This window comes from Mercenaria mercenaria, chromosome 14, assembly GCF_021730395.1.
Source record: "Mercenaria mercenaria strain notata chromosome 14, MADL_Memer_1, whole genome shotgun sequence".
NCBI lineage: Eukaryota > Metazoa > Mollusca > Bivalvia > Venerida > Veneridae > Mercenaria > Mercenaria mercenaria.
Genome location: NC_069374.1, coordinates 56,700,348 through 56,723,103, shown reverse-complemented (window position 1 = coordinate 56,723,103; position 22,756 = coordinate 56,700,348). Strand labels below are relative to the sequence as shown.

The 22,756-nt window shown below is 32.5% G+C and overlaps 1 protein-coding gene across 2 annotated transcripts in view; it reads left to right on the top strand.

The window, feature by feature from the left end:
* The first annotated feature begins 4,130 nt into the window (after nt 1-4,130).
* LOC123527894 (plexin-2-like) overlaps nt 4,131-22,756 on the top strand; it is a 180,167-nt gene continuing 161,541 nt past the window's right edge. Inside the window, exons 1-5 of one of the 2 annotated variants that reach the window (XM_053523577.1) lie at nt 4,131-4,389; nt 4,803-5,649; nt 11,718-11,820; nt 13,869-14,075; nt 14,225-14,356. In XM_053523577.1, the coding sequence (XP_053379552.1) occupies nt 4,365-4,389; nt 4,803-5,649; nt 11,718-11,820; nt 13,869-14,075; nt 14,225-14,356 (1,314 nt within the window). In that variant the 5' untranslated portion in view covers nt 4,131-4,364. Of the gene's footprint in view, nt 4,390-4,802; nt 5,650-11,717; nt 11,821-13,701; nt 13,777-13,868; nt 14,076-14,224; nt 14,357-22,756 lie in introns of those variants that run through there. The other variant, XM_053523578.1, reaches the window with a different exon arrangement.

Below are 22,756 nucleotides of genomic sequence, written 5' to 3'. Positions count from 1 at the left end.
TGAAACTTGACAGAAAGGGAGGATATGGTGTCTTTAATTCAAAAGTGAAAGGACGTTTAAAAAAAGTCAAAATGGCCGCCATCATAAAAAATATGAAGTAAAGTTAGGATCAGACACACTCAATACATTTGTTTAGCCAGGTAATCTATGCTTTTAATCATTTTGATGCAAACACTGATTATAGACACTTTTATGAATAGATTTCAGCTATTTATTGTTGTTTTTAGTATATAATTACAGAAACTGAGTTACTTACCTTTGATGCTGTTTCGTTATATATACCGCAGACAGCCTGATCTGTTAAATTTCATTTCATAATGTTAAAAATCATGAAAGATTGATAAGAATAATAGTCGGAGTCCAAATGACAAAACAAAAGGTAATGAAATATTATCCAAACATTTTCTGACGCATACTGTAGAGAATACAACGTAATATTCGGACTAAAGTAATTCATGTGTGTTGTCACTTAGTTCATTTTCTCTGCATAAATTGAAATAAACACTTCCTAATATGTTCCAAAGATGAATATAGACTACTTTTCGACCATGTAGTAATATTATCATTAAACTTATCATGTGTGTATATTAATTTATTTCTTCAAAGATGTAGAAAAGTGTTCCAAATCCTTATCAAGGAATGAGTCAAATAACTTATGTTAAATATTTAACCAAAATGGATAGGATAATTTGAATACAGATTTAATTCAAATATTCAAACATTCAAAGAATTCAGCCACCTATACAACATTCCGAACATTATTTTATCTACTTTTGAGGTACAAATGTATAATGTCAAAAATGTGTAAAGAACAGATATAAGAAAATAAAGAAAAGTAGAAACTTCACAAACCTTACAGTGCCCAACTTCAATAAAAATACCACCGAACAAATTCAGATCATAAGAAGTTCATATTGGTGGCTATACATTAACAATATTCCGTTTTCAAGGAGTTTTGTTCAGTGAGATTCAGATGGTTGCTCCGGTTGTCACGCATCAATGTTGAATTAAGACACTGGTACTTCTAATGACACAGTGTCTTTTAATCTTGTGCCCTTGTTCTGCCTATAAACTTCTATCATGTTGTAAATAATAAGACTGAGAAAGATTGAGTAGAAACTTTAAGGTTTGAGTATGTATTTTGTACTGTAGTATTCTGCTGCAAGCCAAATGAGGCTCCTTCTATACAGGAGTAATCTGACTATGATCGGATGCTCTAGTTATAAGACAAGCTGCTGTGTTCTGTACATGTTGTAATATGTGCAATACGGTGCTAGGAATACCATGAAACAATGCATTGCAATAGTCTATTAATGCGAGGTATGAAAGCAATTCGTAAAGGTGTTGATTGCATCACAGGTTAGATACCGTCTGATCTGACCTGTTATGTACAATTGTGGATATACAGCCCTGCATACAGATTTGAACATGTAAAAGTGTAACACTGAGATTCATCTATTCCTTACATACATAGTTTCAGAGTCACTGGGTTTCCTCAACACGTTAACACTGTACCTGCTATTATGCTTTGATATCAACATCAATATTTCTGTTTTAACAGCATTGAGTTTGGGCATGTTACATTATTGGACAATACCTAACAGTAGCTTTTATAGACTTAAAAGAAACGTACAACCAACAAATTATTCCATAGCATCTCCTTTTTTCACCAACCGTAAATATATGTAACTATTGGGGTTTAGTTTGTGACCCGTAGGTACACTGCATTTTGCTAACATACTAGTGTCGGTAACTACCCATCAATGCACATCATTTGAGAGTTATTGCTTAGATAAATGACACCCGACCTTCCAAATGGTGCTCATTTCAGTGCAACACAGTCAGATTGTCAATGATCATGGTTCCAGTAGCTTGTATTATACATATAATATGGTCACAAGGCTGAATAATGTCGTTCTGTAACTTTATTAAGTCATTCTGGTCTCCAAACTCTTTAAAATAAGTAGGAGACGGGATTCAAGCATGTTGTTATTGTGGCTGTTGGTTCTAGCCTAGGTTTCTTTAACATAGATCTCATTTGCACATTCTTAAATATCAATGGTAAATTACGTAATGTATTTATATTTTTTGTTATAAATGGTTACAGATCCTCCAGGAATTTCTTAAAAAGTCATGTCTACAGTTTGTTTTAACGATTTATTGATACAACAATCGCTGAAATTCTATTCATTGCAAGTCCCTGTTCAGACAATTCACAGGGGATAGCAAGATCACTACTGTTTGTTTGTTTTGGGCTTAACGCCGTTTTCAACAGTATTTCAGTTATATAATGGCGGGTAGTTAACCTAAACAGTGTTACTAAATTTTGTACCAGAACAAACCTGTTCTCTACAAGTAACTGCCATCTTCCCCACATTAGTCAGAGGTGGAGGACAAATGATTTCAGACACAATGTCTGTTTATTTTATCAAATAGTCACAGGGCCCGCGATCTGTAGATCTGCGCTCTCCCTATTGAGCTGAGACTACTGCTTCCCTACAGATTTTGACGTATGCAGAGTAGTAATCAATTCAATCCTGATATTACCCATCACTTTATATTTGAGTATTCATTGTCACTTTGAGTTTACGCCGCTTATGTTCAAGCTTGCTTTTTAGAAGTTTAGTCTTGTGAAAGTCGGTTCTAATTAAGTGCAACTTGGTCGAAATACGGGTATTTTAAGCGTGCAAATAGATGCTATCTATCAGTGAAAATTAGCTGTTTAAATACATACACATTCACTCGCTTATCAACATGAGGCTGTGCATGGCACATGCATATAATTAGAGGGTAGTTTTCAAAGCAGTCATAATTTATGACATGTTCAGATTTTTGATAACAAAGACTATGATAATTAACTGTATACACACTGGAAACACACCTGTAATTATAATAGTTTGTGGTCAACCCCTATGTGGGCTTGCCTAATGAAAACTGTGGGTTTGTCTTGACACTGGCGATGAAGATAAGTATGGTTTTAATGTTTTCATATTTCACACATGCTCTTGAATAAAAGACAAATATTACCTCATTTGCAAAGGCAGTATAATGCTATGTATAATAGCTATTTGTCAACGTGGTGGTAATTATGACAACGGCTGATGAACTTATGAACTTGGATAATAAACATATAGACATTAATTTAGTAAGAATCAAATACGTGTACGTATATATCCCGTTAAATAAAATGTTCAACATTCTTTACAAATTACATAAAACAGTATGTTAGGTTTGTTGCTGAAATAGGCTGTGTAAAATGGTTCTTTGTCTTTGTATTCTGTCCCATATAGATATGAGAAGATTTGTTTTTAATTATTTCTATTTAAAATTCATATTTATGATCAATATGTTGTTAATTTACAGTATTATGATGGTTCAGTTCATGAAAACAAATCACTACTTTATGTTGATATTTTGGCAGCCATTTTACATTTGACGGCCATTTTGATAACACAGTAACATCCAATGTATGTCAAATACAGAATACAGCCGTAAATATCATACTCTGTAAATATTGAGCATTTTTGCTAGTTTTTTAGAAATATTTAGCATGAAAGTAGATTACTGGAAGAAATATTGGATTTTGGCGGCCATTTTTAAATTGGCCGACTAGTCAGCCATTTTGGGTATTACAACAACTTCTTTTCGTTTTCCTATATAGATTATACCAAGTAACATATGTACCAAGTTTGATTCTTTTCTCACAGATTACATGATTTTATGAAGTTAAGTCACCATATGCCTACACTATAGAGGGCGTGGGCGGTAGCATGCATTTCCATAAACAGACTCAATCAAACCGAGCCTGCAACATTTTTGTTTTTGTCGTGTCGAACGATCTGTGGAGTTTCCATATTTTCTATTTTACCTAATTAAATGATTTCGCACTGCATATGAATAATCGTTTAATGTGCCAGAATTCAGAACACTTTAAGTTATATACATACTTCAGCTTTATGCTTTTAAAAAGTGATTGTCAAAATAAAACGCTACAGTTGAAAGGTAGCAAAAGTATCGACTGAATATTTCGGACACATTTACATATAGGGATTCGTAAATTCTTGCAAGTACAAGGATTAAAGCAGAAACATTTATAATCAAATACAAATATATCTCCGTATTGTACAGAACAATGTTAAATAACCTAATAATATCTGATCAACCTACTGATTTACAGCGGATTCATTTAAGTGTCACGTGCTTCAAAGTTCAATAACGTATATCAATTGACTTTATGCATATCAGTATAAATTTCATGAGTATCATATGATACACAAACACTTCTTATCCTACCTTTTTTCTTGGAATTTTCGTTTGTGATGAAATATGTTTTATAAATATTGAATGGCTTTTGCAAAGATTTGATGACTATCGAATTACATCTTTCAGGTATTCGTTTTTCTACTTATCGTGTTGTTATAGAGCTGGTTTAAGTTTGTTAATGCATTATATATTCTAAAGGCTTAAACGATTTTTATATGGTAGAAACTAGATATTACGAGGGCAGAATAAATAAAACAGATGTATTTATAGAAAAAGTCAATACGGTAACATTGTTTTATGATAAAGTTGCTTGCATTTTTTTTTGATATGTCATAAATAATCTTGTGATAAAGCCAGAGTATAAGTTATGGATGTAAATTATCTTTTTACAATAATGCTGTAGGTTAATACTAATGGTAGATTCTTTTTACACGTAAGAAGCAAAATATTGCATGAATCACAGGTGATATGAAAAATTAATAAGCGTTTCTTTAATATACTATCTATTAGTTCACACTTTTATCAAATATTTGTTTCAGATACAATGGCAACGAGTTTGTTAAAGCTTGTTGTCTGTGTCTGCTGTTCTATGTCAGCAAGATGCATAGAACAACGTCAGAGTGTCGCCTGGTCCTGTGAAGAAAATGACTCGTTACACAACATGATGCTGTCAAGCGATGGATATCGCTTGTTAACTGCTGGTCAAAGATATGTAAATTACATTTATACTAAAAATATGGCGTTTAAATCAAAGAAATTGTGTAAGACACAATATATGACATATAACAAAACGAAAACGGAAACTTGTATTTCCGTATGCTGTGAGGAGCTATATTGTTACGTGAGCTCTGAAGGCTATAAATGCAAATATTTTTCATATCCTTTTATTAAAACGAACGGAGTAAAAGCATTTGTGGCAGTGTATGATGATTTTCTATTTATCGGATGTCCGCATGTAGAAGGTCAAGAAGAACTTGGGGGCAGATGCACAAAACCTGGTTTAGCGTGGTATTTGAACAGTGGGGAAGAGAAAAGTGTGCCATGGTTTGGATTTAAATCGTTCAGAAAAACTCCAGTTTTGACAAACAAGTTCATTGATGCTATGACCGTGGACAACTTTAGATTATTTTTCAGTAGTCAAACAGTGAAAGCAACAGGAAGGAGGAGAAGTCGGATAGCTCAAGTGTGCAAACATTACATTCAAGGAGATAACAAATATTCAACACCTTATACATATGCTGATATGCAAGTGCAGTGTGGACAATTAAAGGAAATAAAAGCAGTAAAAAAAGTCGAATTAGGAACGGAGACGCTTTTCGTGATTGTGTTTACGGAAAAAAGTATATCGGCCGTTTGCGTTTTCCCATTTGAGAAAGTAAAAAGAATGTAAGAATAATTGTATATATAGATAATTTAAAGTAGATATTTTGATTTATTTATCATACTAGTAGGAGCGGGTTCGGGTCTGGCCGGACGTCAGCAGTAACCAGCCACTGCGCGGAAACACTCTTTATTTGTGCCGTTGTTAAGTCAATTTGAGCAAATGGAAGTGTTCAGTCCGCCATTTCTTAAAATTTGAAAATGAAGCATATTCAGTACGTTTTCAGTATTTTAACGACAAATTTTATTTTAGCAGCAGTAACCTATCTATATTTAACATTTGACATGTATGATTTATTAAAATTTTAAGGTCAAACAAACGAAGTTTCGAGAAGTGGAGAAGTGAAGTTTACAATTTTATAAATCGATATCGTATAATCTATGTTAATAAACACTTGAGTGCGGTTGAAGATGTTTCAAATATATTTTTAGAGTGGCCGAGGAAGGCCGACGAAATTTTTGTCATTCTTGTCAACTTGCAAAAAAAATAAGTTATATATATATATATATATATATATATATATATATATATATATATATATATATATATATATATATATATATATATATATATATATTGGCTTCCATTGAGTTTATCATTTATTCGTGGATTATCAACTTGTCAATATGCAGGAAGAAGAAACAGAAATTTAGAAATTTTCAGACTTGATTTCTATGCTATTCAAGAGAATTGTTGTTTGTTATCTTGGCGTTCTCGTTCCGAACCCAAAACTGCTGCATTTTTTTCTTATGAGTAAAAAAGATGTACATTTTTGCCCATACATGAAAAGAACATATTATTAGTCACCTACTGGTTGAAAATTAGTTTCGGGGAATATAGGAATGCGCTTTTCCGTCATTCCGTCCGTCCGCAATTTAGTGTCTGAGCCATATCTTTTTTATCCATGAAGGGAATTTAATATTACTTAGCAGAAATATTCCCCATGATGTGACGACGGGTCATGCTCAAAACACTAGTTTACTGTGTTGGTCCCTCGTAAAACCCAAATAAATAATTATATTTTTACTGTCCGGTCCATAACTCTCCCATCCATGAAGGGATTTTATATCACTCAGCACAATTGTACCTCATAGTAAGACCATGTGACATGCACAACTTTCAGACCCCTAGCTTAAAGGCCAAGATCCCAATTAGCCGTCAAATGTTAACATGGTATGAACAGGGTCTGTTTCGTTTCCGGTCCATAACTCTTTCATCCATGAAGGGATTTTAATATTACTTGGCACAAATGATTTCCATGATGGGACGACGTGTCATGCGAAAAACCCGCATCCCTAGCTAAAAGGTTAAGGTCACAATTGGAAGTCAAATGTCAACAGGGCTTTTTTTCTGTCCGGTCCATAACTCTCCCATCCATGATGGGATTTTAATATCAATTGGCACATTATGTTGATATGTCATGCATAACTTTCAAACCCCTAGCTTAAAGGTCAAGGTCACGCTTAGCAGTCATAACCCTTTCATTCATTAAGGGATTTCAATATTACTTAGCACAGATGTTCCCCATGATGAGACGACATGTCATGCGCAAAATCCAGACCCCTAGCTTAAAGGTTAAGGTCACATTTGGAAGGGATTATAATATTACTTGGTATAAATTTTTCCTATGTTGCGACGACGTGTCGTGCGTTGGTACAAACATTCCCCTGGATGAGACACAATGTTGTGCGCAAAGCTCCGGTCCTAGGTCTAAAGTCATACTTAAGAGGTCAAAAGTCAAATTCAAGAATGACTTTGTCTGGAGCATTTCTTCTTTATGCACTGAGGGATTTTAATGTAACTTGGCACAAATGTTCACCACCATGAGATTAATTGTCATGCGCCAGAACCAGGTCCCTAAGTCTGAGGTCAAGGTCATACTAAGAAGTCAAAGTCTACACCTTTTCTACAAGACAATATTAGTTACAATTTTATGTAAAACTATGCTCAGAGAATTGAAAACAATTTTTTTTGACTGTAGATGATTTATCAAAATGCACGCTTCTAAACTTTCATATTCATAATATCATTAACAGTTGAGAGGCTTCAAAGTATTTTGTAAATTAATATAAAGCAAAATCTTTCATGCATGTCAAATATTTCTTGATATTTCTTTTCTGATTCCTCCAATTTGTATTTGGAAGTAAGATTACACATCTTTTATTATCTATGTAGCCATGTTACATTTTTTATGTAGAATTATGTTCTCAAAATTAGAAAAACAAACAAAAAAACCCAATATTGTTGCACTGAATGCATATTTTCCAGAAGAGTACACCTTTCTAAACTTTCATATGCATTATGTAATAAGCAATTGTGAGATTTCAATGTATTTTGCGCAATACTTGATATTTCTATTCTCTGTTCCTGAAAATATGATAGTACATTTTGTATGATCCATCAAATAGTTCAGTTTTTGTTGACCAATGCTATCAGACGATCATCTGAAATGAGAAAATTTAGTAAAATCTTACATGTTTTATATGATCATAAAACCCTAAAGTTTTAGAATGTAAAATCTTAGAGATATAACATTATCAGTTTGACAGACATTATCAAGAAAATGTCATTAAGAAGTGGAAAAACAGTACCCTACACAAGTAATAAAGACTAAGACCTAGATATGAATTCTAACAGATGATATATATGTGTCTATATGTCCTCATGCATTTTTTTTCAACTAACACTACGCACATGATCTATTCATGTCCATAATGTATACTAAATGTCTATTGAATTGTTTGAGACAGAGAGTAGGCAAACACAATGTACAAGTGTATAAATATGATATGTTAAAGGACATAAGTCAAAAAAGTAACCAGACATATGTTCATGCCTACTTTATGTTGATAATTTCATATCAGGTTACTTTTCTACCGTGACACAATATGCAAACTGTAGGAGGAGAAGAAATATAATTCTTATAATTTAAAAGGGGGCATAACACCTCTAATTTAGATTTTAGGCTAAAACAGATGAAGGCCTTTACATTTATGGTTAAAGTGTGTTAGAAGTTTCAAGGGAATTGGATACAAAGTTGGGAAGACCCGGAGTACATGAAGGACAAAAAAAACTGTAATATCTAATTCAAAATTCTGAAAGGGTCATGATTTTAGGAGTAAAATTCACTATAGTATGTGTATTTTTGCTGCTTTACCATGAAGTATAATAATTATGATCCATTTGAATATGATGGAATCTGCAGAACGAGTTTTAATGCACAGGGAAGGAAGGAAGCTGTGATAGGATAATTTGAAAAAAAAATGACATAATCACTGATGAAACAAATAATTAAATTTTGATAGTCCTGACAATATGTGCATGTCTACTTCATGCTAATGTTGTGTACCAAGTTTCATTTAAACTGATAATTAGCAACTAAATGAAAGAATTTAATAAATGCAGCTCGAAACTATCCTGTACCTTTTTGCTGTCTTCTGTTCATGCTCTAGCCAAAGCTCAGAGGGCTTTTTGTTCACCATATCATACTGTAACTAAAATAAAAGACCAACATGCATATTTATATATACATAAATGTTTCTTCCACAATGAACTTTGATTTCTCATTAAATTTTAATTGCTGACACTTCATATTGAAAACAATTTAGAAGTACATAATTTTTAAATAATTTTTTATAGTTTGTAAAATAAGTGCTGAAGTCCACATATATTTTCAAGACACTTTTTAAAAACCTACCTGTATAAATTTCTGTGTAAATATGGCAGTCTTCTTCTTGGCAATTATAGCATTTATTGTCCTATTATTTCTTTGGTTCATCTTATGTCTTCATCATAAATATGTAAAGTATAAGAAAACTATGAGAAAACATATGGGTGGTTTTCAAAATAATGAAGCAAACGCGTGAGATAGGTGTTGAAAATTCAAACCTTTTACTTATGGTGGTCACCTACTTTTTATGATAGCAAATACTTCAAATTTCAAGGAAATAACTTTGGGAAAGTGTTGAGAAATACCTATCAGATACATATCAGATATTATTATACCTCACTGTTGTCTACAGTGGTAAAATCCACTACCCGAAAAAAAGAGATATTTTGTCTATCAAAAACATTTAGGAATAAGGTCAGTAATTCGGTAGAAAATGTGCTTCCGTGGTGTAGTAGAAAGTAGTCCATAATAAATAGATCCTAATTTTCCATTTTTTTTTGCTCAATTTCGTGTAGAACGAGTGCTTTAATCACCATTTTTCACTACCAGAATACATTCTGCATGAAATGAGAGGGTTTTTATGTTCATATACTCCACATGGCAAGTTTTGCAGATCGAAACCGGAAGTAGTTGTTAATTGCGCGGACGAGAGCAAATATGAGGGTAGCAGACCACAACTGACTGGCATTTCACTAGGAATTACATAACCCCCTATTTTCTTTTCATTTTTTTTCGTTAATTTGTGATAGAACTTTCATGAAAAATAGGTGAAGGAAAAAATGATGTTTTCTAAAGATAAAGTTGACCTTTAACCTTTACAACCTTTTTGACACGTGTTTTAGCGAATCAGGTCGTGTGACCGCTGATATTTTGAATGTCATATAAGGGCAAATAGCTGCTTTAATTTTTTTGGCCGAATGATTGCCTCTCTTCTACACAATGTCATACTGTAATGACGTCACTATTCAATGTGTACTAAGGTGATTACCGTGTAAAGATGAAACTGTTGTATCAAATGAATTTAAAACTTTAAAAAAAAACTTATTATGCGCTTAATTTTGTTCAGTTACTGCCATATGCGATATTATCGTGAATTATAATCATATGCATAATGTATTACATATAGTTTTTAAGCATACATTTAATGTTTGTGAATCCTGGTCTTCAACTTTTTCACATTAAGCGCCGAATATTAAGACCGTGTGCACACAGCCTGATCACATTTCTACGCACTATCACATTATTGTGTTAAAAATATAGTGAAATTTACATTTTATTCTTCAATTACTTTGTGACTGCAACCGTTTCTAAAAATACAATCGACACGACACATCTCACGTTTGTGTGTATTGCCCTTGTAATGATATTCTGGATTTTTGTCATAAATACGTAGGTTTATCTCAAATTAGTAGTGAAATGATGATGTCGACATGAAAACAAAGAGAAAACAAAAATTATCTGAAATGATCGGCTCTAACACGTATTTTCATCAAATTTATTTCAAAATTGATTGCTCGTTGGAAGTAGATATATAATATATGTAAGTTTTGGTCATACTTTCAAACAAAATATAGATTGTGTGTAGCAGTTGCTGATTTTGAAAAAATACAAAAAAAACATGACCTCCTAAAAAGTATTTTTTCTTTCTTTTGTCCGTAATTTCGGGTACAAGTTGGCATATGGTTTTCAAGATTTGTACTTCAAAAAAATGCTTAATCATTTTTAATAGGTGTTTCATTCATCAAATTGTGTAACTTTTCAGTAAAAATTCGCAAAATAGTTGTAAAGACAAGCATTCAAATGTCGATATTTTGGCTATAGAATGTACCTTAAACGGCCGAATCACCCCGAACCCGCTCGATATGTTTTACATTAGCCAATAGGAGATGTGGAAAAATTAGTTGCCACATTGTGTAAGAAGCAATATTCATATTGCAAACGTACAGTCGTCTCGAAGAAATAAAGCTTAAAAAGATAAAAAGACTTTATCAAGGCAATAATGTTGCATAATATTTGTCTCTCATGTACAGATACCATGAAACAGAGTCTCAGATAACTGTGAATGATACAACAGCAGTCTTAAATTGTAGTGTTACAATTAGTGTTGTAAGAATCTTACTATGCGTTGTTTCAGTGTAGTTCATTCAACCTTTTGGAATATTAAAATTCTACTTAAACCGACGTATCAGGGCGTTACGTCAATGTACACTTTATTACTTTTTACGATCAATCTCAGTCAAAACAAGATGCTATCATGCATACTTCTGGAAAATGTTCTGATACAATTTTATAAAGGTAACCTGTTCGTTTTTTTAGACTGTATACATTTCCGACATAAAAACATAAAGAATGTCCACTATTTACAGTTACATGATATTTTATCTAGATATAGATATATTACAGGTTTGCTGAAAACATTAAAGACTGTTACAGGGGAATTCGTGTATCAGAAAATGAGGACTATATCGACTTCCAACAGTCAAGTATCCCATGCAGCACATCAACTGTGAGTTTATCTTAGAATATTTTGTTTTTGTTTCAGACTAAGCTTGTGTTCTGAACTAAAATAATAATATAAACATCTTACCAGGTTTTTGCTCGGTAATAACATGATAATACGATTTATGTTAAGAGTATTGGTGAAGGGTTAGTCAAATGTCATTTAAGTAATTTAATGTTTCATTTACAATAATAGTTATAGAAAAAATAAGGACAGAAACCTAATAAGCTTGTGCGTGTCCTATCTGCAAATTTGTAAGGCCCTAAATGCTAGTAATTTTCGTTTATCAAATCGATTTTTAACATAAAGATATTGTTTTAAAAGAATGAAGAAAAAAGGAAAATATATCAGAATATATGTCAAAAAGGTGAACATGAAATTTGTTTTACAAGATATCATGATTTACTCTGTTCAGTAGCGTAATTATAATAGTTTATCATTTAAGTATTGCTTGTCGTAGATGGGCTAACTTAAATGTTAAAAATCTATCATTTTATATTCTTAAGTGTAATGATAATTGTAATAATTTGCTTTTCAATGGATAGTTTAAGTAGTTGTTTCATCAATGTCAATATCTGAGGACTAAAAATTCTTCCCGGTAAAATGGAATTATTGAGTGTTCATTTTCGTCTTGTTATTAATGACTGACGGGTCAACGGTCAAGGTCACAAATTAAGCTCAATAAAAAGTTATGAAAACCACAGAAATTCTTCGAAATGATGCTCGGTATACATTTGTACTGTACGCGACATTGCAAGCATTGTTAGCATTTTAAAATCACCAGTTCATTTTATTTTAAAGAAAATCTTGAAAGTTAGAAAGATTTCTGTTAGTTGGGTACCCCATCTTTTCACTGACGACCAATAAAGCCTGCGTGTTGAAACTGCCAAAATATTTTAAATATTCCTAAAGTACAATAAAAAGGTTTTTGCAAATGTTGTTATGTCTATATCGTGTGAATATTTTTAATCAAATGCTATTATTGTTTAGAAGTACGATTTCTTGCAAATCCATGAATAGCACTTTATTTGATGGTTTTCAAGAAGTCCTAATGTGGTCTATAACCATAAAAATGCACATAATTAGCAAAGACTTCTTATACTTACTTTTCTCGCAGTAATTTGTTTCAAAAGTAAGTTCTTTGCTTTCCCTGATTATCAGAGAATCAAAATGAATGTAAGGATATCGATCTTTTTAACATCAAAGTACGACAAAAGCCAAACGTTAAACTTTGGTTCACCTTCCGATAAAAACAGATGTCCTGGTTTTCGTTTAAAATGTCATTAAATTAAATGAAAACTCACACAGTCGTGTTGATTCAATTTTGATATGTAGCATCACAAAACTAATTTATGATATAATGCAATTTTTAAAATTTAGGTCCAATTTAAAAAGAAGTTTTCGAACGACAAAAATTAGTGTTCTTTTTCATGTTTATGAATGAGGGCAGAATGCGCATGCGGTCTTATGGACAGTGCCATCCTCGACATTACTTCACCGAGTTTGTCTGTACGGAATTAATCAATTTTAAACTTCCATACAAATATATTCTGAATGTCAGAGCTTTGATTTAAGACTGTATTCATCTTTGTTCAGATGACATTCCAAATAAATTAGTGTTAAAAGGATTGAAACCATGTACCAGTGATTTCTTCCATGTTTCTAATATTATGAAATGACTTAACAACGGAAAATTGGAAACAAACAAAGCATTGTCATCTGAGTACATTATAACAGATTTTGAATTCTGGCGCTGCCTTTGATAGAACTGATTTACCTATTGCTGGGCAATATTGAATAAATTGCTTTGAAGATTTATTACTTTACGACACTCCAACCACATTTATTCAGCAGTTTAATCAGATTCTTTTTTTTTTAAATCTACAGTGTTGTGAGCAAAGGTTTTGGACGGTCCGATCCCATAGTCAACCTTGGATGTATTAAAACATTTCTGTCTCTTACGTAAGTTTTATCTTTGTATGATTAGCGTTCTATTTATAATGTACAGGCAGTTCTATTTATAATGTACAGGCAGTTCTATTTATAATGTACAGGCAGATAATGATACATTCAACAAGCCAGATGATTACTTTTTGTGTAACAAGGACAACCTGGCATTATATCATCATGTAATTGGCACCAAGATTCTGTCCTCGCAGCCGGTCCTCCAGTATGACGTACAACTAACGGCAGTGACAGTGTCAGTTGTAGACTCCAAAGTAGTTGCCTTTTTCGGCACAGCAGCAAGAGAAATTTTGAAGGTAAATTGTTAAAACTGTATAACATTGTTAATATTGGTGTAAACATTAGCACATTTTATCCTACACAAATCAAGACTGTATCTAAAACGTGAATTCTGCTCACTTTGAAAACGTTTTATTTGTGTTACATCCTTACTTTTTATGTACAGGCTGTTGTATATCCTTCTGCATCAGCAGTTCCAATCAAGCAACCAGCAGTTCGAAAAGTTGGGAGTATGATACTACATGACATGTACACTTCGAAATATCAGAATTATATATTTGTACTCACTACGAAACAGGTATAGCCATTATATTTTATATTCATGATTTTTATATACTAGTATACTATGTTGCAAAAGAAAGCGTGTACTTAAGTTTCGTCAATAGTTATGTTTATTGTTCCGAACGAAAGTATTTTATTTTTTGTTCCAAAATTTAGGGCAGTTTATGACCAATTTGACATGCATTAGTTGTTCTAAAAATTTTGTCATTAAATGGGATTCTTAGCTATTCAAAGACAACAAGGGTTAAGAACAAAAGTTATCAGATTTCCTGTGTTTCGAATTCGAATTGTTTTCATTTCTTAAAGACATTTTTGTTTCAATATCTCGTGTGACCACCTGCAATCGTGCAAAAGGACGCTATCGCTTGTAACCATAAATCCACCATGTTTTATCGTACAATTTTCAAAAAATCGATAGAACATGCTTCGAGCACAGTATGTTGAAAATTTGAGATCGGTACGTTTTTTTTTTTTTTTTTTTTTTTTTTTTAAAAAGAGAAAAAACCGGAGATATTCAAATCTAAAAAGTGCACACTTTCTTTTGCAACAGAGTATAAATATATAATGTTATTATCGATGAAATGTAATAAAATCAATTGCTGTAGTACTTATTTGAATCTATATGGCATCAGAGAGAATTTCTGCGAACCTGGTACAATTGAATCAACAGTACGATATCAAGACATTTCATTCATGCTTTTGTTTACAGTTGGAATTTAAAAAAAACACTTTTAAAAACAGTTTAAAGTGCTCTTACTACCTAATTATTAAATGCAGTTCCAAGTATCTTACCAACCTGCATTTCTATTGATATGGACTGTGCAATCTCTGTCTTAATCCATGTAATCAAAGAGAAAATCTGTCAATTAAAGATTTAATTGAAAAAGAATGTTACATTCCAAAGCAAACTTTGATATTAAAATGTAGTGGAATCTAACCTTATATCCGGATATAAATCCTGTGCTTACACGCAGTATTATGATACTTTGTAATCCTTAAGGATGTTGAAGGCCGTTTAATTCTAGAATAGTATAATTCGCTTGAGTCAGAGCTGGATGTGAGAATGGTAGCAAACTGCACTTTCTCTCTTAACAGACTATTCAAATCGCGTCTTCTTTATATGATTCTTTATAATTATAAGATCAAACTCGTTCAGTGACAAGTATTTAAGATACCAGCTTTCGAGAATAGTGAGCAAATTCATAGATTGTTATAATTGTTCCGCCGAACACTTGAGCTTTACCGCCTGTAGCGTTACACGAATATTTTATAATTTGATTTTTCCATGTATAATCGTAGTTTATGGAGATGGCTAAAGTATTATGAATGCGAACTTAACACAACTAAGTATAATGTTTGGTTAGTGATTTATGTAAGATATAAATTGACGAACAGACGAAAGAAAATAAACTACGCCTACCTTAAAGATAGAAAAAAATGGATTACAAAACTGAAAATACAAACTTCAAGTAGGAGCTATCTATATTATATTTATGTGAAGTTAACTGCATCAGAATACAAGGACTGAAAAAAATATTAAAATATCATTTCCTGCAAAAGAGTTATTTGAGGTGAAAAAAAAATGATCCCGGATGAAATATTTGGAAAAAAATGGAGACAAGTCCGCAAAGACTTTATGATAGGCTTAGGTGACAATTGACCTAGTACCTCATGCAAACTACCCACTTTTTACCTCTTATCATGAAAAAAGCATGCATACTTGCCACATGGATTAGCAACCTGAATACAAAACTATGTAAAGATCAAATAACTGATGCCCTGGGGAAAGTAGGACAATTTGTCAACAAACAGACGATTTTTTTAAAAAGTCAAAACCCACAGAATTTCACAAGGTGAAATATGTTTAAAAGGCTACTGGAAAGAGAACAATCTCAACTACCCATACATATGCGTCAAAGTATGGGAAAAATATCTAGAAATATGAGAAAATCAAAGAAATCAATTTCAAGACTGTTAGGTGCATGACTGTGTAATCATAAATGGCATTTATTATAGATAGGTTACTTTTCCTTTGCACTGATATAACATGGCATGGGCAGGATTAGGATTAAGAAACGTTGTTCACTCAACAATTTCACTATATGATTAGATTGTTACCCTTGCGTAAAGAAGGCTTAGGGTAAGTCTCTATGTATTTCTGCCATAATAGTATTATGTGACTGATACATATAAATGGAACATCTAGTTTATGCAAACATTTTGCTGTCAAAGAAGGTTCACCAACAACCTCCGAGTATCAATTATTCTATACAATCAATAGTTTTCTCTGTTTTCGTCATAACTGTCAATAACCATAGTAATTGTACATACCTAAACATTTTTAAGTTAAGACAGTTATTTCAATTCTTTTGTGTGTGTGTTGTGGGGATGGGAGTAGAGGAGGTGGAGTTGAACTACATGTACATTTAAACAAATAATCTATACGAAGGGAAACACATATTAAGTGTTAGGTTCATCACCTCTTTTTTAAAAAATGTTAATTTGTTGTTGCAAAGATATTTCAAGAGACTGTGAGTCAATAACCTTGTTCGTTAATGTATGTGTGTACGTAGAGATGCGAGGTAATTTACTGACCGCATTGCAAATAGGCAACAAAATATAAGTGTAAATGAATCGAACATTTTTCCAACGGGACATGTGTTTTCAAGCACTCTACGCGCACGCCTGGTTCTAACGTATGTTGGTCAACGCAATGTCAAGAATGCAATATTAGTTGAATGTACTTGAATTGTTTCTAGAATTATCTGTACATGCAATATGTTATAAGTAGCAGTATTTGCATTCTTAATATCTAGAAGAAGAAGAAGTGTAGTCAGTTCTTACATTATTTTATTGGATCCGCTTGTCCTGCCAGGCTTTGTTTTTTTTTCAACAAAATTTAATATTACAGTACGTTATCTTCAGTTTTGTCTTGAACAGTCTATTTTCAAATGTTATACGACTACTTAGAGGGATACTTATGATAAAAATCAATGCACACAAATACAGTAATTATGTGATAGGAAAATGTTTTGTTGCCAAATTTGGATCCATACTTAATATAATCATAACAGTTACATTACCTAACTGTATAGCCATAAGTTACCACTGTCCTTGATTTCAGTTATTTTTACAATTTAGCCTCTTTATCTTTCAACTAATTTGTTCGAGGGTACCTCCTCTGAAAATTAGCTTAGCTTATCTTATATCTGTTAGGCTTTATTGTTTTACCATAGCATACCTTGTAAGCTGGGTTAATTCTTATTTTCACTATAAATTAGATGTCCATTTAAAGTCATAGCTACAAAATATTTTATTCTTGCTTATTTTTGACAACACATGTCTCAATACAAAAATAGCAACATTTTATAATATTGTCAGTAATTTCAAATATTTGCGTGTTTTGGTGAGACAAAAAGTGACTTAATTTCTCAAAATGTTCCTTTGCTTTTGTTATAGACTCTCATTTTATTGGCAAAATGTTATGCTATGTAAACACTCACATAGAAACAAATATACGCCATTTACAATTACTAGATATTTTGTAGCACGCAGAGCTCTGAAAGTGGGTAGTGTTAATCAACCACTGAAACAGCAAATTTGGAATTCACATAAAAATGATTTTCATTCAAATTTCATTTTTTTGTGTAACTAATATTTAAATTTTGATATTTATAGAATACATATATTCATAATTGGCAGTGTAAACATAAAAAAATACTAAAACAATCGGGTAATGGAAGTTTGTGAAAACTCCTGTTATTTCCTTTCGATCAAAATTTTACCGGTGGTTTTTACTCTTTATCATGAGCGATTGAACGTGACTCCAGTTATGGATGAGTGGAACATATGAGGTCAAAGAATAAAGGGTGTAGTTGTTGCATCATTTTACGGTTCAAGAAAATTAAAAATGGCTGCCTAAAATTAGAAAAGGTCTAAATTGAATCTTGTTTTGTTACATAACGTTTGAAATGTTGCATGCTACTTTCGTTATATATTACAAAGACTTAATATATAATAATACATTATCAATATGATATCTAATGACATTTTCAACATAAGTTCAACAAAAATACAGAGAAAACGATGAAAAATAATTAAAAAAAACTCATAAAATGATTGTAATGCAGACCTTGGTTTCATTATATTTTTATTAAAACCAAGGTTATATTTCATTTTGTCGATCCAAACACTGATACAGAATAATGAAAAACGCAAACAATTTTTGCACTAGAAATTCGTTGTTTTAACAGCTTCTAAGTGGTTGACAGGAATTTCCATTTTTTTTTCACATGAATTTTTCTATCACTAAACAGTTTTGTTGATATTTCATGCAACTATACTTACCCACCACCACCCGATTGTAAAGATGCAGAGTTTTCGGGCTTATTACATGCTATATGTGTTCGACTTCTACTGATTGATATAATTGTTCGACAGTTTTATCATTTTTGTTCACTAGAAATGATTTATTGGCATCTTTCCATCATTTCGTTTGAAATTTTCCGCACTGTTTATGTTGCTATATCATGCCTTTCTGAGTCCCACCACATACAAGATAGGCAAATCGCAGATAATGTAAAACTATCTATAATAACTGCAATGTATCTATTCTATTTTTCATTCATGCATTGTATATGGCAACACAGTAACCTTGCTATGTTACAGTCCCATCAAATCCTTTGAACCTTTAAAATGCTAATAAATTTACAAATAAAAAGTTATAAACTATGTTAAGCCATGCAGAAGCAAAAGTTCTTTAACCTTCTTATTTGACTGGTTTGGCTTAAGGGTTTTCCATTTGCTAATGAAATTGGATTGAACAGTCATTGATCTTTGTGTACCTTCTTTGAATTGAATCAAATAAGAAGGTTTTCAATATCATGAAGTAAAATTGATATATCATTATCTAAAGTTTTCCACCCTTTGTGTAAAAATGAACCAGAATTTATAATCTTTCTATGCAAGACACACAATATAAAACACAAATGCGATCGGTCACTTTCTTTAAGGCGTAGTGACTTTCGAAATAGATAACATACATTCTGTGAAATTGTACTCTTTAAAACAAAGAATTTGTTACCTTAATTTAGAATTTTATGTTATTAATGCAAGTCATGGAATGGCGCAAATCATTACGCTCTTAAGATTACTAGAAAATCCTTACCATGTTTATTCACTCAAGTTATATATATAGCCCAGTATTACATACTGGACCTTGTATTATACAAGTAAAGCACGATATACTGGGTGTTGTTAACCGATGCACTACAGTGCACCTTTAATACACTAAAAATGATAAAAGGTAGAATTCCAGGAAACAAAGAGCACCCAAACAAAGCCAGAGTGCCATACATTGCAAATATTAATTTTGAAATATGAAAGGGGGACTTTGTAAATCACATACAATAATTAAAAAAATTTGCATTTTAAGGTAATATCGCGTATTTTATAACATTTTAGTTCCCACTTTCTTGTTGCATAGTTTTTACAAATAGTAACGTAGTACATTAGAGTATTATAAACAATAAGAGCAAACTGGCAGCACATACATAAGATATAACGCCTTCGATATTTTACCTTATTTTGGCGGGCATGAACTGAATTTCCTTAAATTTAAACAAAATTTACGCACAAATGAAGCCGAGGTTCCCATCATCGTAAGTGATACAAATTAATTGTGTGCGTATGCAACGCAACAGATATCTTACGTCGGGACGTGTTATCCACAGTTAAAATTTATTTATTTATTAAATTTGTTGGGTTTAAGGTCGCATCGACACATTTTAGGTCGTATGGCGACTTTCCAGCTTTGATGGTGGAGGAAGACCCCAGGTGCCCCTCCGTGCGTTATTTCATCACGAGCGGGTACCAGGGTAGAACCACCGACCTTCCGTAAGCCAGCTGGATAGCTTCCTGACATGAAGAATTCAACGCCCCGAGTGAGGCTTGAACCCACATCGATGAGGGGCAAGTGATTTGAAGTAAGTGACCTTAACCACTCGGCCACGGAGGTCCCCCACAGTTAAAAAGCTGTAATGTCATCATATACACTATACCAACTTTATATAAAACCCTTTTGTGATCATACAGTCAAACACCTTTGCAGACAGACGCAACGACATGGAGCTCAAAATGCCTCAACAGTTTCAGATAGAGGGCGATACGGCTGTAGACACATAAAGTCCTCAGAATATATAGAGACAATTGTTTAGATACAGATATGTCCGGATAACACAGCTCAATTTGAAAAGACAGCCATGTTCTATATCATGCCCGAACCAGAGCACCATACTATGTATGCACAACATGTATGTCACTTTGCCTATGAATAATGTGACCTTGTCTTATTATGTGAAATATTTGTGTTGTTTTGTCAAAGGTGGTGTGAAATGGTCGGCATAATATCTTACCAATTCAACCAGCTATGTTTTTTTGCGAAAAAGTATATATTGTGTCTCGAAATACTATGATCGCTTCTATGACCGTATGAGACATAATATGATAAAACATGTTCATGTTATTTAATCAAAGTTTTTGCTTGTCCAGAAAGTGTCTTTCTATGTCCTGCCAATATAGTCTAGCTGTTTTTGAATAGACAGCATCATAGTGTCAAATGTAGGTCACCCCGTCATTGAATAATGTGGACATGTCAATGGGACGTGTTGTTATGCGTAAGGCTTTTCTATGTTGTCAAAATGTGGTGTGAACTGTTCAAAATAATGTCTTATCATGTCAAACTACTATGTTACTAGGCCAAACTGTGGTGCGAACCTTTCAACAAAGTGTCTAACTAGGCCAGTCATATTACTACACAAGATGTCCGAACCTCAAATGTATTTAAAAATGAAGTTTCTTGGCTTTTTATAATCTTAAGGTAGATATACAATACAGGTAAATAGTCCTCTTAACAAATCCAAGCCAAACTTTACGTGATATTTGAGGGAAGCTTCCTTTAGATTTCAATTACACTATGTATTGCAAATTGATCTACAATTAAATAAATTAAACAAAATATCAGTATTATTTCTTTAATCGCATGCATGCATTACACAATATAGCAGTTCAAGAAGCATAAAAATAATTCTCGTAATTGTTTCTGAATTTCGAGCAAATTTCGATGTTATCATGTACCCTACCCATCTGTAGTATCATTGTGGGTACAATTTTGTTTCACAAATCCCCTATGAATGTTTTTTTTTCTTCTTACTTTGAGATACACATGTTTAGTGTTTAAATCTTTATCTCTAATGCAAACGAATTTGTATGAGGCCTACTGACCTATTTGACCCAAATGACCATTTCAATTTGCTAGTCTCAAGACAAACATTTAATCATTGTCAATAGATTTGAGTAACAACTTATGCCTTTAGAGTGTTCACCAGCCTTTCTATTGACGATGTGACCTATATTTTGACCCCGAAAAACCTAGATTAGTACTGAACCTAGAAATTATCAAGACAAACATTTTATCAGTTTCATAAATGATATAGAGTCACAACTGGGCTCTTAATGTATAAAGCTTTTCATTTGTAATGCCTACGCTAGTTTTACTACATGACCAGTTTCGCGTTGCCCTAGTACATATCAAACAAATATTTGACAGTTTCATAAATATGGGTTACAACTGTGGCCTTTAGAGTGTTCACAATCTTTCCATTTGATCAGGCCAACTGACCTTCTTTTTTATCCAACATGACCCAGATTCATATTTGACCTGGAGATCATCGAACAACTATTCGACAAAATCTCATAAGTTGGTTAAACTGTGGCTTACACTTTAACATGTACCAGAATCATTAGACCTCTACTTGAAAGTTGGGGTGCGTAGGTGTTGCGCAAAATGTTTTTTGATGTTCTTTATATTTTATGACAATACACCTACATGTATTAAGTTTCATTCACAAGTGTTACTGTTATCAAATTTTTACTTAATTTTATAGAAATTCACATTTAAAGTGGGTGGGGTAATTTGACATGTAACCAGCCAGGAACACAATCTCCGCCGCGTTTTTAAAACTGGTTCAAACTTTTTACCTGGAACTTTCGTGATAAAATAACTATGCAAAGGACATTTACACAACATGTTGCGTTTTAAATTGTCTTGAATACTTTTTTCAACACAGAGCCACAAAGTGGCCTAATCAAATTTACTGATTTTCAATGGACGAACTTCACCAAAAATCTAAAACATTTTTTATTAGTTGAGATATTTAGGTGTTATTTTCAGCAGATATTGTAAGCTAAATAAACATTAAAATGACAATATATCAGTACACTCTGATTAATATTGGAAGAGTGGTACACTCTCAAACTAGGGAAAAGTGGGTGGGTAAATAAACATGCGAAGCTAAACATTCGAAGCAACACAACTATAGGAATAATAATTTTGCAGTTCAAGAAATGGCCTCAGATT